General features: G+C 44.1%; 1 protein-coding gene across 1 annotated transcript in view; it reads right to left on the bottom strand.

Annotated features, from left to right (window-relative positions):
• LOC134345147 (glutamate-rich protein 6-like) overlaps positions 1-17,239 on the bottom strand; it is a 70,894-nt gene that overhangs the window by 36,249 nt on the left and 17,406 nt on the right. Inside the window, exons 5-8 of the mRNA XM_063045352.1 lie at positions 10,115-10,200; positions 6,024-6,158; positions 1,969-2,046; positions 694-786 (exon numbers count right to left, since the gene is read on the bottom strand). Of these exons, the coding sequence (XP_062901422.1) occupies positions 694-786; positions 1,969-2,046; positions 6,024-6,158; positions 10,115-10,200 (392 nt within the window). The remainder of the gene's footprint in view (positions 1-693; positions 787-1,968; positions 2,047-6,023; positions 6,159-10,114; positions 10,201-17,239) is intronic.

Raw genomic sequence — 17,239 nt, 5'->3', positions numbered from 1 at the left:
CCCGGTGGTCGCTCAGGGGAAGGCAGGCTGGACTGCACTCCTCTGCGGCTGCACTAGTGCACGATGGGGAGTGGCTGCTTGCTTGATCTTGCAGAAGCGTTGCTCCTGGATGGCTTCCCATGCACCATCAATCCACGGGCCATGACACTCGGGGATTTGGGCTATACTTTTTCGGTGAACGTATGTTTTGTCCTGCTATATGTGCAATGCGCTGTGTGAGACTGCTGGCACTGTGTTTTCCACCAGGAGGACTGCTGTTTCGTTTGTCTGCATTCATGTGTACGGTTGAATGACAATTTAACTTAAACTTGGGGCCCTTTTACTTGGAACGTAGCAGGCCAAGGGGCGATCACATGGAGGTTTATAAAATTATGAAGGGTGCAAACAGGTGAATGGTCGCAGCCTTTTTCCCAGTCTAAAACTATCCTACCCCGAGTCATGGGTTTAAGGTGAGGGAGGAGCTTTAAAGAGGATCTGCGAGACAACCTTTTCTCCCCATACGAAGGTCAGTGGATGTTTGAAACAAGCTGTCAGAAGAACCGTTGGAAGTAGGTACATTTAAACGATATTTTGACGAGTACATGGATAGGAAAGGTTTAGGATGGGCCAAGTGCAAATGGACACCTGGTCAGTATGGATGAGTTAGGCCAAAGGGTCTGCTACTTTGCTGTACAACCTTATGAATCTACTCACCAGGTTGGATGTCTCTCCACTCATTTGCCCGTGTGTATGCAGGGGCTTTAAAATTTTTCCACAAAACCGACAGTGAGTAAATCCATTGGTTTTCTGCAGGAAAATTTATGGGAGTAAACAGAGTGTCGAATTCTACGACAAAGTGTAAAGTTCAAAGTACAAAGTGCCTTTAGTATCACAGTATACAACCTTGAGACTCGCCTCCTTTAAAGGCAGCCACAAAACAAATTTAAACAAAAGAAGGCTGTCAAACACCCAAAATGCAGGGAAAGACAAACATCATGCAAGCAACCAAAGTACGCAAATAGCGTTCAGAATGGAAGTGAGTCCGCGGACATGAAGCCAAGAGCAGCGGAGTAGGCCACAGCCTTAGCAGAGTAAACATCACGGAGCAGCGAGCAGAACTGGCCCGGCCCTTGCCCCTGGTCCCGACACTCTGCCTTTCCAATCTGGCCTGGCATGTAAATCGTCCAAAGAGTGGGCTGTTCCCGGCTCTGGGACCTGGACTCTGTTGCTTCAATACACTCTGGGCCTGGAGCGTAACAAGCTTAAGGACTTACAGCGGAGGGTGAGTAACACGCCATACTGAAGCTCTGCTGTACCATTAAAGTGCGATCCCATTTTTGGATCACAATCACAGGAGCAAAGGAAGAAGTAATTATATTAGCACAGGAGATTCCACAGATGCCTGTAATCCAGAGTGACACAGACAAAATGCTGCAGGAACTCAGCAAGTCAGGCAGCATCTATGATGGTGAGTAAACAGTTAATACTCTTTAGTCTGAGGGGGTGAATTTTTTGAAATTTGTTGCCACAGGCAGCAATGGAAGCCAAATCATTGGGTATACTTAAGGCAGCGATTGATAGATCCTTGGTTAATCACTGCATGAAGGGATACGGGGAGAAGGTGGGAGATTGGGGCTGAGAGGGAAATGAATCAGTCATGATGAAATGACAGAACAGACTCGATGGGCCAAATGGCCTAATCCTGCTCCTCTATCCCATGGCCCTGTGGACATTTTGTGCCGAGACCTTTCATCAGGTCTGGATAGGCTAACTAAACATCAGCTCAGTTCTCTATTTTCCCTGCTGTGTCTGTTGTTCCCCTGACTTTCTCCAACAGTCTGACAGAGCTGGGGATTGGTTTGTGAATCAGACCCTGCTGGGGTGAAATATGACTGAGAGAACGGTGATAGTAGTTTGTGCTGTCATTCAGGTACTGAGCTGAGGGGCGCATCCGCTCTCTGTGTCCGGATCCATGGCATCTATACTTACTGCTCCGCTCCTGATCCACAGCCAGTAATCCTCAGCACCTTCAAATCTGGCAACATTTTGTAACTGGATCTCTGTTACCTAAACAGGAGTATAATATCATTACATTAAGAACTTAAGTAAACACTGCAATCCGCCAAATCTGCAATTTCAGTAGTTCTGGAGGTTGGGTCGTAATCATCTTCTCAAAGGAGGACAGGAGAATGCATTTAAATGCTGACTTTACCAGCAGCTTCATTATACTGAAAATTAATAAGTTCAGTTACTTTTCTCCTAGGACATAGAGAATTGTAAATTTGGCTAGGCAACTTTCCATTCCTGGTCTACACTCAGTGGCCACTTTATTAAGTACACCTGTACACCTGCTCCTTTATGCAAATATCTAATCAGCCAATCATGTGACAGTAAATCAATCCATAAAAGCATGCAGACATAGACAAGAGGTTCAGTTATTGTTCAGAGCAAAATCTGAATAGGGAAGAAATACGACCTAAGTGACTTCGACCATGGATTGATTGTTGGCGCCAGAAGGGGTGGTTTGAGGAACTGCTGATCTCCTGCAATTTTCATGCACAACAGTCTCTAGAACAGGGGGCTCCCAACCTTTTTTATGCCATTGACCAATAAATTCCAGCAAGGGGTCTGTGTTCCCCTGGTTGGGAACCCCAGCTCTAGTGTTTACAGAGAATGGGGCGAGAAACAAAAAATAAATACTAGGAGGTTTTGCTGTGGGTGAAAATGCCTTGTTAATAAGAAAAAACAGAGGAGAATGGCTAGACTAGCTCAAACTGACAGAACGGTGACAGTAACTCAAACAGCCACGTGTTACAACAGTGGTGTGCAGAAGAGCATCTCTGAACACACAGGCCCAAACTTGAAGTGGATAGACTACAGCAGCAGAAGACCACAAACACACACTCAGTGGCCAGTTCAATAGATACAAGAGGTACCTCATAAAGTGGCTACTGAGTGTAGAGTCTACCCTCGAATGTTATCTGGTCTGGCAATCAAACTATGAACCATGAATCTTGTGAGACATGGACAGATGAGTCCACGTTGAGTAACTCCATTGGGATGATATACTAATTTGGGGGCAAATTCTTCCAGAGGCCAAAGAACTAGGAATGAAACACTATAGTCATCTGACCCCATGTGCCCCAGGCAAGTATAGCTCATGTCACTGTAACCTCCTAGCCGATTCTACCCTTGTTGGGAGGCTAACAATGTGGAATCACCTCTTGTGTAAAGAAGAGAAGAAGAAGAAAGCCTTTAACTCCGAGTGGAGTCATCGGGATGCCGTCATGACGGCATTTTTTTAACAGGCTTTCTTGTTTTTACGAGGCTGAGTTGCTAGCTCGATGCTCAACCCAGCACGGATGGAAAGTGTGCAAGGGAGCCGGCTGGATTCGAACCCTGGAGCCTTCGCTCCGAAGTCTGGCGCTGATGCCACTACGCCACCAGCTGGCACCTCTTGTGTATTACCACCTTAAAAAAAAACATTTTCACTGGGAATTCGCCCGTGGACAGGGATTAGGATGAGCAGCAGAGATTGGGTGTTGTTCCGATACAACACAAATGGAAAATTGGGGGCCATTGTGTGAAGATCATCTCCAAAAGGAAATTTGTCTCTTGGAGATTGTTAAACTACTCTGTTTATTTTAATTGATTTGATTTACTACTGTGCTCTCTTGCTTTGTTGATAAACTTGGAAACACTTAAATACGAAGAAATAGTCAATTTTAGAGTTCTTTTTCGTGGGCCCTTTTCCCAGTGGAGCATAAGGCACTCATGACCTCCCGTCTCCATCGTCCAAAGTCAATGGTATGGTTGGAGTTCATCAACGTTTCTGTAATCCATTGTATCCACTGTACAGGGGACTGGCTTTCACTAGAGCCCTGTTCGCTAGACTTACCTGTTTCCACCTCTCACCTCTTATGAAGGGTTGCTGACCTCAGATGTTACCTGCGTCTCTCTCCACAGGTGCTGCCTGACCTGTTGAATGTTTCTAGCATTCTAGGTTTTGTTTAAATTGCTCTTTTTTTGTAAAGACATAGTTTCTTACTACATGAATAGATACAGAAAGATGTTACTGAATTCAAACTGCACAAGGTTACCATTCTTAGACATATCAAGGAATATTCCTTTAAAGGAATTCTCACTAAAACACATTCCAATTGCCCTGATTCCTGCCAGATTTCTTTTTCTCACAATATTCAGATATGTTTGAATGGAAGCAATTTCTCAAAGCCAAATGAATTTTTGGGTGCAAAAGCAGAAATTCTAGCCTGCAACATTTACTTTAGAACATTGAATTTCTCCTACAGGAGGAGGTAAGATATTTTAGGAGCTTCGTGTTCACTGTAATTATGCTCCACCAGTATTGTGAATGGGACCAAATGAATAGTTTGTTACCTGGTATATCTAAAAGTTATTTTTCCCTGTCAGAAAGCAACAAATATACAGTGACATTGGAAATGTGAATACAAGACCACTCGCTTCAACTTTGCTTTGGGTTTGGACAAGGAGATTCAAATTATATTGGATGCAGCAACTTGGTTTAAAACTGCATTATGGAATTACATAATATGTACATGATATGTGGGTGGGCAATATGTTACTTTTTGTGAGGAGTTGGGGATTTCTGGTTTGATATCCTTGTTGGTGTTTTTCTGTGTGGGCAATCTCTTAATTTTTTGTATGTGAGAGAGGGGGATTGAGGGTTTGATGTTATTGTTCCTTTTTTCTGTGAGGCAGGGCTTTGGGATTTTGGATGTTCTAGCTGCTGTTTTCCATATGGGCGATGTTAGACTTTTGTGCCAAGGAAGGGGTGGGGGGTATTTTGGAGTCTGTGAGTTTTTTTTTTATCCTTTTCATCTGGGGGAGGAGGTTGATGTCTTTTCTTTCAACAACACTCATGGCTTTTCTGCATTTCATGGCTATCTGGAGAAGATGAATATCAGAGTTGTACAGGCAGATATTGACAATAAAATGAACCTTTGACCCTTTGAATATTGATGCCAGTCTGAGTTTCTAATAGGCACATGAAAAACTGAGAAATGGAGGGCTATGTTGAAGGGAAGGGTTGGATTAATCTTAGAGTAGGTTAAAAGGTCGGCACAACATTGTGGGCCGAAGGGTCTGTACTGTGCTATAATATTCTATGCTCTATTGCTAATAGATCTGCCTCTACTAACTCCCCTGGCAACTCATGCCATGCACTCATCATTCTCTTTGTTAAAAACATATCTCCCCTTTACTTTCCTCCAATCACCTTAAGATCATGACCCTGCTAGAAACCAATTCCAACCTGTGAAAAAGATCTCTGCCCACCCATTCATCTTATGCCTCTTATCATATTACATGAAATATATTGTTTTGTGACAGCAGTGCAGCACAATGACATATTATTATAAATTACAAGGATAAATAGTGCGTAAATATGGAGATATCCAATTTAATAAATTAGTCTCTCTCTTACATACAAAGAATTAATTCCTCACATTTAGTTTAACTAACATACGAGGGGTGATTGATAAGTTCGTGGCCCAAGGTAAAAGGAGTCAATTTTAGAAAACCTAGCATATTTATTTTTCATACATTTACACACTTAGTCCAGCGGTCGTGGAGCATACGGATCCCTTCTTTGTAGAAGTCGGCGTCTTGGACCTCCAGAAGTGGTCCACAGCAGGGGTGATTGATAAGTTTGTGGCCTAAGGTAGAAATGAGTTATTAACTTCAACCTTTCTGCATTTTCACTCAAAGAGTTGAACTGCACGTGCATGTAACGAGAGTTGTATAGCTCATCTCCTTCTACCTTAGGTCACGAACTTGCCCTGGTGTGGACCACCTGGAAGTCCAAGATGCTCTCGTTACATGCACGTGCAGTTCAACTCTTTCAGTGATAATGCAGAAAGTTTGAAGTTAATAACTCATCTCCTCCTACCTTAGGCCACAAACTAATCAATCACCCCTCGAAGCATCATCTACTGGGCAATGTCAAAAACTAACGTTTAATTCCAGACAATACATATGCTGAGATGATCATGAAAATGAAGTACCTCTGGGCTTAAAGCTTTGAAGTCTATTGGTTTCTCTCTGGACTCGTACTTATAAGCCAAAATAGTAGGGAGTCCAACACTGGGCAGCGTGTAAAGACAAGATCCAAACCTGCCGGGTTTTAGTTCATCAATAAACTTAAAAAAAGAAGAATAGTTAATATTAACAAAAAGCAATGAAGAGACTAAGCAGTAAGATAACAGTGGGTGTCTTTGATCAAATCCAAATCAAAACTTCAGCAGGCTGCACTTATCACAATAACATACCTTCTTCTCAGACATTACTTGTATTCTACCTGAGTGACCATTATAGTCAGCTCAAATCAACACAAATCTACTCTCAAAAATGAAATATAGCTTCACCCAGCTAAAGACTCATTGATTAAGTAAGTATCTATTTTACTCGCATATACAATCAGTGGCTGCTTTATTAGGTGCACCGGTGCATTATACAAATATCTAATCAGCCAATCACATGGCAGCAACTCAATGCAAAAAAGTATGCAGGCATGGTCAAGAGGTTCAGAGTGTTCAGACCAACCTCAGAATGGAGAAGAAATGTGATCTCAATGATTGTGACCAGACAGGTGCCAGACAGGGTAGTTTGAGTATCTCAGAAACTGCTGATCTCCTGGGATATTCACACACAACAGTTTCTGGAGTTTATAGAAAATGGTGGGGAAACAAAAAAAAAAATCAGATGAGCAACATTTCTGTGGGTGAAAACGCCTTGTTAATGAGGGAATTCAGAGAATAGCAGACAGATTCAAGCTGACAGGAAGGTGACAGAGGTTTTAAATAGCCACGCGCTACAACACTGGTGTGCAGAAGATCTTCTCTGACTGCACAACCCATGAAACCCTGAAGTGGATGGGCTACAGCAGCAAGGGACGGCAAAAACACCCTCAGTGGCCTGCAGTGTGTTAGGGAACTGATCACATCTGTTTTACTTCAGGGTACGTAAAGTCCACATTGTGTACCAAGCAGAGGGAGCACTTGCAGCCTACACAGAACGTAGAACATAGAACATAGAATAGTACAGCACAGTACAGGCCCTTCGGCCTACAATGTTGTGCCGACCCTCAAACCCTGCCTCCCATATAAGCCCCCACCTTAGATTCCTCCATATACCTGTCTAGTAGTATCTTAAACTTCACTAGTGTATCTGCCTCCACCACTGACTCAGGCGGTGCATTCCATGCACCAACCACTCTCTGAGTAAAAAACCTTCCTCTAATATCCCCCTTGAACTTCCCACCCCTTATCTTAAAGCCATGTCCTCTTGTATTGAGCAGTGGTGCCCTGGGGAAGAGGCGCTGGCTGTCCACTCTATCTATTCCTCTTATTATCTTGTATACCTCTATCATGTCTCCTCTCATCTTCCTTCTCTCCAAAGAGTAAAGCCCTAGCTCCCTTAATCTCTGATCATAATGCATACTTTCTAAACCAGGCAGCATCCTGGTAAATCTCCTCTGTACCCTTTCCAATGCTTCCACATCCTTCCTATAGTGAGGTGACCAGAACTGGACACAGTACTCCAAGTGTGGCCTAACCAGAGTTTTATAGAGCTGCATCATTACATCACGACTCTTAAACTCTATCCCTCGACTTATGAAAGCTAACACCCCATAAGCTTTCTTAACTACCCTATCCACCTGTGAGGCAACTTTCAGGGATCTGTGGACATGTACCCCGAGATCCCTCTGCTCCTCCACACTACCAAGTATCCTGCCATTTACTTTGTACTCTGCCTTGGAGTTTGTCCTTCCAAAGTGTACCACCTCACACATCTCCGGGTTGAACTCCATCTGCCACTTCTCAGCCCACTTCTGCATCCTATCAATGTCTCTCTGCAATCTTTGACAATCCTCTACACTATCTACAACACCACCAACCTTTGTGTCGTCTGCAAACTTGCCAACCCAACCTTCTACCCCCATATCCAGGTCGTTAATAAAAATCACGAAAAGTAGAGGTCCCAGAACAGATCCTTGTGGGACACCACTAGTCACAATCCTCCAATCTGAATGTACTCCCTCCACCAAGACCCTCTGCCTTCTGCAGGCAAGCCAATTCTGAATCCACCTAGCCAAACTTCCCTGGATCCCATGCCTTCTAACTTTCTGAATAAGCCTACCGTGTGGAACCTTGTCAAATGCCTTACTAAAATCCATATAGATCACATCCACTGCACTACCCTCATCTATATGCCTGGTCACCTCCTCAAAGAACTCTATCAGGCTTGTTAGACATGATCTGCCCTTCACAAAGCCATGCTGACTGTCCCTGATCAGACCATGATTCTCTAAATGCCTATAGATCCTATCTCTAAGAATCTTTTCCAACAGCTTTCCCACCACAGACGTAAAGCTCACTAGTCTATAATTACCCGGACTATCCCTACTACCTTTTTAGAACAAGGGAACAACATTCGCCTCCCTTCAATCCTCCGGTACCATTCCCGTGGACAACAAGGACATAAAGATCCTAGCCAGAGGCTCAGCAATCTCTTCTCTCGCCTCGTGGAGCAGCCTGGGGAATATTCCGTCAGGCCCTGGGGACTTATCTGTCCTAATGTATTTTAACAACTCCAACACCTCCTCTCCCTTAATATCAACATGCTCCAGAACATCAACCTCACTCATATTGTCCTCACCATCATCAAGTTCCCTCTCATTGGTGAATACCGAAGAGAAGTATTCATTGGGGACCTCGCTCACTTCCACAGCCTCCAGGCACATCTTCCCACCTTTATCTCTAATCGGTCCTACCTTCACTCCTGTCATCCTTTTTTTCTTCACATAATTGAAGAACGCCTTGGGGTTTTCCTTTACCCTACTCGCCAAGGCCGTCTCATGCCCCCTTCTTGTTCTTCTCAGCCCCTTCTTAAGCTCCTTTCTTGCTTCCCTATATTCCTCAATAGACACATCTGATCCTTGCTTCCTAAACCTCATGTATGCTCCCTTCCTGTTCCTGACTTCCACCCATACTGACTCAAAAGAGGATCCTGCTACATTACCCACCCTTTCTGTAGCTGTAATAGTATCCCTGACCAGTAATGCCACCCCTCCTCCCCTTTTTCCGCCCTCTCTATCCCTTTTAAAGCACTGAAATCCAGGAATATTGAGAATCCATTCCTGCCCTGGTGCCAGCCAAGTCTCTGTAATGGCCACTACATCATAATTCCATGTATGTATCCAAGCTCTCAGTTCATCACCTTTGTTCCTGATGCTTCTTGCATTGAGGTACACACATTTCAGCCCTTCTACCTTACTGTCTTTACACCATTTATCTGCTTCTCTTTCCTCAGAGCCTCTCTGTATGTTAGATCTGGCTTTACTCCATGCATTTCTCTCACTGCTCTATCGCTCTGGGTCCCATCCCCCTCGCAAATTAGTTTAAACCCTCCCGAACCATGCTAGCAAACCTACCTGCAAGGATATTGCTCCCCCTCGAGTTCAGGTGCAACCCATCCGATCTGTACAGGTCCCACCTTCCCCAGAAGAGATCCCAGTGATCTAAAAATCTAAAACCTGTATGCCTTCTCAGGAGTTTATGCTTATCTGAGATAGCATAGTGAAAGCCTACAACATGCTACAGATCAGTGTCTCTATCTGAGAAGCACGGTACATCCAGCGGGTAGTGCACCACGTTGATCTGTCTGGAGGGTGGTAGACTAATATCTGTGAATCTGACAGGCTGGAGCCAACAACTTGAGCTGAGGGGCCCAGAAGCTGCCTATACTGGAGCAGGAGACCTGTCTGTGCCTGTGAGGGAGTGGGTGAGGGATGGAAGGGCTTTGTATTGCTTTTGTTGTTTTGTTTTGATGGTGTTGTTGTTTGTGTTGCTCCGCTGGACATGCTATGTTGGCGGCGGAACGTGTGGCGACAGTTGCCCCCAGCACTTCCTTAGGTTGTGTTGGTCGTTAACGCATTTCACTGTATGTGTCAGTGTTCATCTGCTAAATAAATGAATCTGAACCTGAAAGGGAACAGAATATGTGAAAGCTGAGCTACTCCAGTATGGGTGTGTTTGTCTGACAAGAGATTGAGACAATGTGGACCAGCGTGCAAAGGAGCATCAAATAGTCATACCTCAGTTTGAATAATGAGGTCCTCAAGGCTCCCTTTTGAGGTTGAGACAGTAAGGTCACTTTCCAGGATTGAAGCTCTCTCTTTTTCTGAAAGGAATGCGGAATATTCAGTCATCCAGTCATTGTCTGACACATGTGGGTACATTTGAGGAAGTTGCTTTAGCTAAGGTGGTGAATCTCAAACGTTTCAAAGGTACATATAATGTCAGAGAAATGTATACAATATACATCCTGAAATGCTTTTTCTTCGCAACCATCCACGAAAACAGAGGAGTGCTCCAAAGAATGAATGACAGTTAAATGTTGGAATCACAAAGTCCCCACCAGCTCTCTTCCCTCCCGCTCGTAAGCGGCAGCAAGCAACGACCCCCTCTCCCCCCACTGGCAAAAAAAGCATTGGCACCCGCCATCGAGCACCCAAGCGTGAGCAAAGCAACAGCAAAGACACAGGCTTGCAGTACTCGAAGGACTGCACAGTCACCCGATATTCGACACAGCACAGACTCTCTTCTCCCCAGTGAAATCTGTAGAATTCATTGCCACACATGGCTAAGTTATTGGATATATTTCAAGCAAAGGTTGGTAGGTTCTTGATTAATAAGGGCGCCAAAGATTATGGAGAGAAGGCGGGAGAATGGGGTTGAGAAGGTTAATAAATCTGCTGTGATGGAATGGTGGGACAGACTCGATGGGCCAAATGGCCTAATTCTACTCCTATATCTAATGGCCTTGTCATTTCAAAAGTACAGAGATGAGGAGGAATTTCTTTAGCCAGAAGGTGGTCAATCTGTGGAAATCATTGCCATAGATAGCTGGGGAGGCCAAGACATTGGGTATCTTTAAAGCAGACATTGATAGCTTCTTGATTAGTAAGGACATCAAAGATTACAAGGCAGAAGAATAGGATTGAGAAGGATAATATATCAGCCATGATAGGATGGTGGAGCAGACTCGATGGGCCAAAGGGCCTAATTCTGCTCCTATGCCCTAGGGTCTACAATATGTCAGGAGGAGGGGAGGAGAAGATGGCGGCGCGACGCAGCACGTACAGCTGCTCCAAATGATATTGTATTTGTTAAATAGGGGCCATGCACAATCCTGATTTGATGGAGCTGGACGTGAAGAAGCACGGAGGAACATCTGGAGAAACTTCTGAAATGCCTGCTTCACTGCCGCTGCTACTGTGCGAACAAGAATCTCCGGAGGGGAAGGCCCCAAATCCTCGGCTTTGCCTATTGCCTGTTGCCGGGGCTGGGGTCGAAGCGCTCGGCAGAGATGGTGCTCGGTGCTTGGTGTCAGAGGGCTGGTCGGAGGCTCGAAGTTTTTGGACGGACTCAGAGTCGGACTGTGGTCGGGTGCTTCCAGGATGCTGCATCTGCAAGTTTAAGGCACTGGAAGCTCATGGCAGGAAGAGTTTCTCCCTTCAACCATCTGTGTGAGATGATGGGACTTTTGAGAGACTTTGAGACTATTTTTTACGTGCTCATGGTCTGTTCTTCATCAAATTACGGTATTGCTTTGCACTGTTGTAACTATATGTTATAATTATGGGGTTTTTGTCAGTTTTTTTAGTCTTGGTTTGTTTTGTGTTTCTGTGATATCATACTGGAGGAACAAATTGTATCATTTCTTAATGCATGCATTACTAAATGACAATAAAAGAGGACTGCGTGTCCTCATAATCTAATCTAATCTAAAATAATGTTCCGCTACAGCTGAATCTAAACCTGCAACAAGAATTGCTTTTAAATATGTGTGTTGGAATAACCACATAAACCAACAATAGTTATGTTCCCTCTTCTCTATACACTGTGTGAAGAATAATGAAACACTGGGAAAATATCTTTGTGCTTCTACTAGTTACTCACCATGCCTGTTACAGAGTTAGTTGCTGTCATCATGAAGTTGGATACGGCCAGCAAACAAACTTTGCGGTGGAAAATCAGACCAAAGAGAAAATGACACTCAGGTTGCATTAGGAAGGCGACCGGTTTATAGACCATAACGTTGGAGAAGAATTTGACCATTCAGCCCATCAAGTCTGATCTGCGATTTGATTATGGCTAACCTACTTCCCTCTGAACCACATTCTACTGTCTTTGCCTGCAACCATTAACACCCTGACTTATCAAGAACCTATCAACCTCCACCTTAAATACACTCAATGACACAGCCACCTGTGGCAGCAGATTCCACAGGCTCAGCACTCTCAGGGTGAAGAAATTCTGATGTCTACGTATTGAAGCGGAGGTGGAAGCAAGGGGCTGAAGACGTGACAGTGTGAAAGGTAAATAAATAAAAAACTGTGCATCATACTCGTGATTTATCTCACAGAATAGTACCACGGTGGGGGGGTGGGGGGGAAGTTGGCGAAATGCCTTACATGAATTAAGTCAGTACTCAGGATAAACTGAATAGACTGAAAGTGGTGAGTAGAGATGGAAGAGAGATCACTGACATAATGGCTCAGTATGGGAGATGTCTAGACAATGTGTTTACTTGTTGGGAACCCAAAACTCTATAGTTAGAAGAAATTTATGAAGTGGTGAAATTTGGAAATTAGCAGATGGAGAGGTCAGGAAACATAAAATGGGGAAATGAGGTAGAGAAAGATGAGAGGGTGAAAAGAAAGGATGTATATGCTGACAGGGTGATAAGGAAGGTGGGAAGAAACTCTAGGTTCAATGTTCAAAGTAAATTTATAATGGAAGTATGTACAATACCGTGCTAGGGCTAGGGTTTCTAACACTTTGCACAGTACTGTAATAATTTTATGAATTGCACTGTACTGCTGTCACAAAAAAAATCAAATTTCATGACATATGTGAGTGCTGGTAATCCTGATTCTGATGTGGGCCTCTATTGTGGACTGAGAGTGGGAAGGGAGGCAGGGAGAGGGGAATCATGGTTGGGGAAAAGGGGAAGGGAGCAGGGAGGGAGAGGAAAGCACCAGGGAGACATTCTGTAATGATCAATAAACCAATTGTTTGGAATCAAATGACCTTGCCTCGTGTCTCAGGGCTGGGTGTTTCTGCACCCTCACCACACCCCACCCCTATCCATCTCTGGTACTCCTCTACCACCCATCACACACCCCTTCCATGGTACTCCACCCTCGCCATTCCTAACATCCTTTGCTCCCACCAGATTTACAAACTCACTCTCTGCTCCACGTTGACAAATACACTACTGTGCAAATGTTTTAAACACCCTAGCTATATATATGCCGAAGATTTTTGCACAGTGCTGCATATGTCACCTTATACAATACTATGAGACTCATTTTCTTGCAGGCATTCAGGAAACAAGGAAATACAATAGAATCAATGAAAAACTGCACTCAGAGACTGACAATAAACTGGACTGGTCAAAGAACACTGAGGCTGTCTACAAGAAGGGTCAGAGCCGTCTCTATTTCCTGAGGAGACTGAGGTCTTTTAACATCTGCCGGACGATGCTGAGGATGTTCTACGAGTCTGTGGTGGCCAGTGCGATCATGTTTGCTGTTGTGTGCTGGGGCAGCAGGCTGAGGGTAACAGACACCAACAGAACCAACAAACTCATTCGTAAGGCCAGTGATGTTGTGGGGATGGAACTGTACTCTCTGATGGTGGTGTCTGAAAAGAGGATGCTGTCCAAGTTGCATGCCATCTTGGACAATGTCTCCCATCCACTACATAATGTACTGGTTGGGCACAGTAGTACATTCAGCCAGAGAGTCATTCCACCGAGATGCAACACAGAGCGTCATAGGAAGTCATTCCTGCCTGTGGCCATCAAACTTTACAACTCCTCCCTTGGAGGGTCAGACACCCTGAGCCAATAGGCTGGTCCCGGACTTATTTCCTGGCATAATTTACATATTACTATTTAATTATTTATGGTTTTATTACTATTTAATTATTTATGGTGCAACTGTTACGAAAACCAATTTCCCCCGGGATCAATAAAGTATGACTATGACTATGACTATGACAAGCAAACAATGTACAAAAGAAGACAAACTGTGCAAATACAAAAAAAGAACAAACAATAAGCAAATAAATAAGACTCAGAACGAGTTGCAAAGTCCTTGAAAGTGAGCCCATTGGTTATGGAATAATTTCAGTGTTGAAGTGAGTGAAGTTAGCTATGATGGTTCAGGAGCCTGATAATTAAAGTGTAATAGTTATTCCTGAATGTGGTTGAATGGGATTTAGGTCTCCTGTATCTCCTGCTGGAAGGTAGTAGCAAAAAAGAGGCCATGGACTGGGTGATGGGGTTCTTGACGATGGATGCTGCTTCCTTGTGGCAGCGCTCCTTATAGATGTACTCAGTGGCGTGGAGAGCTTTTCCTGAGATGGACTGGGCTATATCCACTACTTCTTGTTCTTGACCACTGGCGTTTTCATACCAGGCCACAATGCAACCAGTCAGTATACTCTCCACCGTGCATCTATAGAAGTTTGTCAAGCTTTTAGATGACATGCCAAATCTGCGCAGAATTCTAAGGAAGTAGAGGCTCACGTGGATTTAAACAGGAACATGGCTTACCTGGGCAGAAAGATCATTTTTTTGTGTCTTGCAATATAAAATCCATGATTTTAAGGCTCAGTTAGAGATCATTGCAGTGGGGAGGCTAAGAAGGTACATGAACAATCAATCATCTCATGTAGTGGAGAAACAAGATACAGTCCAGATTTGTGATCCTGTGATATCTCAAATGTTGAGACTTTATAAAGCACTGGTGAGGCCTACTTGGAGTATTGTGTGCAGTTTTGGTCCCCTTATCTTAGAAAGACTCGGCTGGCGTAGTGGCACCAACGTCGGATTTCGGAACGAAAGGCCCCGGGTTCGAATCCAGCCGGCTCCCCTGCACGCTTTCCACCCGTGCTGGGTTACGAGCTGGTGATCTCTTTGGAAACTCACCCGGCAGAAGGCAATGGCAAACCACTGCTATAACTTGCCTCGTACATGGTTCCCCACTACGTCAGAGAGGTGTGGAGGGAAATCGTCCACTAACCGGAGAAACCCCGGATGCGACGTACCTTTCCTTTATCTTAGAAACTGGAGAGGGATCAAAGGAGGTTCATGAAAATGATTCCAGGATTGATTGGCTTGTAATATGAAGAGCGTTTAATGGCTCTGGGCCTGTATTCACTAGAATTCAGAAGAATGAGGGGTGACTCATTGAACCCTATTGAATGGTGAAAGACCTTGATAAAATGGATGTGGAGAGGATGCTTCCCATGATGGGAGGGTTTAAGACCAAAGGACACAACCTCAGAATAGAGGAGTGTCCTTTTAGAATGGAGATTTCTTTAGCCAAGGAGTGGTGAATCTGAGGAAATCTTTGCTACAGGGTGTGGAGACCAACTCTTTATGTATATTTAAGGCAGAGGTTGATAGATTCCTAATTAGTCAGGGCATGAAGGGATACCAGGGGCGGGGTGGAAGGCAGGAGATCAGGGCTGAGAGGGAAATTTGATCAGCAATGATGAAATGGTGGAGCAGACTTGATGGGCCAAATGGCCTAATTCTGTTCCTGTATCTTATGGTCTTAATGTTAATGGTTCTGAGGTGAACTTGGTAAGCTGAGCTAAAACAAGAAACGGAACTGAAATTACAGATATGTCATAAAAATTCAGAAGTGGGGATCTCATTGAAACCTTTCAAGTGTTGAAAGGCCTAGACAGAGTAGATGTGGAAAAGATGTTTCCCATGGTGGGAGAGTCTAGGATAAGAGGGCACAGCCTCAGGATAGAGGGGTGCCCTTTCAAAACAGAGATGCGGAGAAATTTCTTTAGCCAAAGGGTGGTGAATTTGTGGAACTTGTTGCCACATGCAGCTGTGGAGGCCAGATCATTGGGTGTATTTAAGGCAGAGATTGATAGGTTCTTGATTGGACTTGGCATCAAAGGTTATGGGGAGAAGGCTGGGAATGGGTTGAGGAGGTGATAGAAAAAAAGAATCAGCCGTGATGGAATGGTGGAGCAGACTCGATGGGCCAGATGGCCTAATTCTGCTCCTATGTTTTATGGTCTTATGGTCTAAAATTGTTATCTCAAGATCTTTCACATTAGAGGATTTGTGACATTTTAATTTTTGTCCTATTGCAATAAGGCAGACCTATGAGCAGTAGCTTCCATGATCTCAAGGGCTTCCTATTCAATGAAGCACTCCCAGAGTGTAGAATCAAGGACACGACCCACCCAGCCAACACATCTTTCGTCCCTCTTCCCTCCGGGAGAAGGCTCAAGAGCTTGAAGACGCGGACGGCCAGATTTGGGAACAGCTTCTTTCCAACTGTGATAAGACCGCTGAACGGATCCTGACCCGGATCTGGGCTGTACCCTCCAAATATCCGGACCTGCCTCTCGGTTTTTTTGCATTACCTTACTTTCCATTTTCTATTTATGATCTATAATTTAAATTTTTAATATTTACTATTGATTTGTACTCCAAGGAGTGGGAAGCGCAGAATCAAATATCGCTGTGATGATTGTACGTTCTAGTATCAATTGTTTGACGACAATAAAGTATAAAGTAGTCACTGTTTATGGGAAATGGAGCAGCCAATTTGCATAGAACAAGCTTCCAGAAAACAGAATTATCATAATGATCAAATCACCTGCTTTTATGTATTGGTAATGGGACAAATGCACAATGGAACTCTGGAGATAACTCCCCGATTCTTGCTCTGTAAAGTGCTGTGGGATTTTTTTATTGCCAAATGGGAAAGCATTAGAAAGATAGCACCCCAACAAAATGCAAAAAAAAAGTTCAAAATCAATACAGGGCTAGAGTGTTAACTTTTGACTTTTATGTTCAAGCATCTGGCGTGGTTTTTGAAGCCAACATTTTTAACTTACAAGTAGGAGAGTTTCCAGGTAACGGACCAATCAGACTCAGCAACAATCTGCTGGAGGAGCTCAGTGTGTCAAGTTGCATCTGTGGGAGAAAGGGATTGTCCTCATGCAGGGTTTTGACCCGAAACGCTAAGAGTTCCTTTCCTCCAACAGGTGCTGTTGAGCTCACTGAATTCCACCAGCAGACTGTTGCTCCAGATTCCAGCATCTGCAATCTCTTGTGTCTCTCGTATATAGCTGGCCGTGGATTTGGGTGTAGCATTTGATTCCTTGTTTAC

Source organism: Mobula hypostoma, chromosome 4 (assembly GCF_963921235.1).
Source record: "Mobula hypostoma chromosome 4, sMobHyp1.1, whole genome shotgun sequence".
Lineage (NCBI taxonomy): Eukaryota > Metazoa > Chordata > Chondrichthyes > Myliobatiformes > Myliobatidae > Mobula > Mobula hypostoma.
The sequence above is the reverse complement of the archived record's forward strand: the minus strand, read 5'-3'. Positions and strand labels throughout refer to the sequence as shown.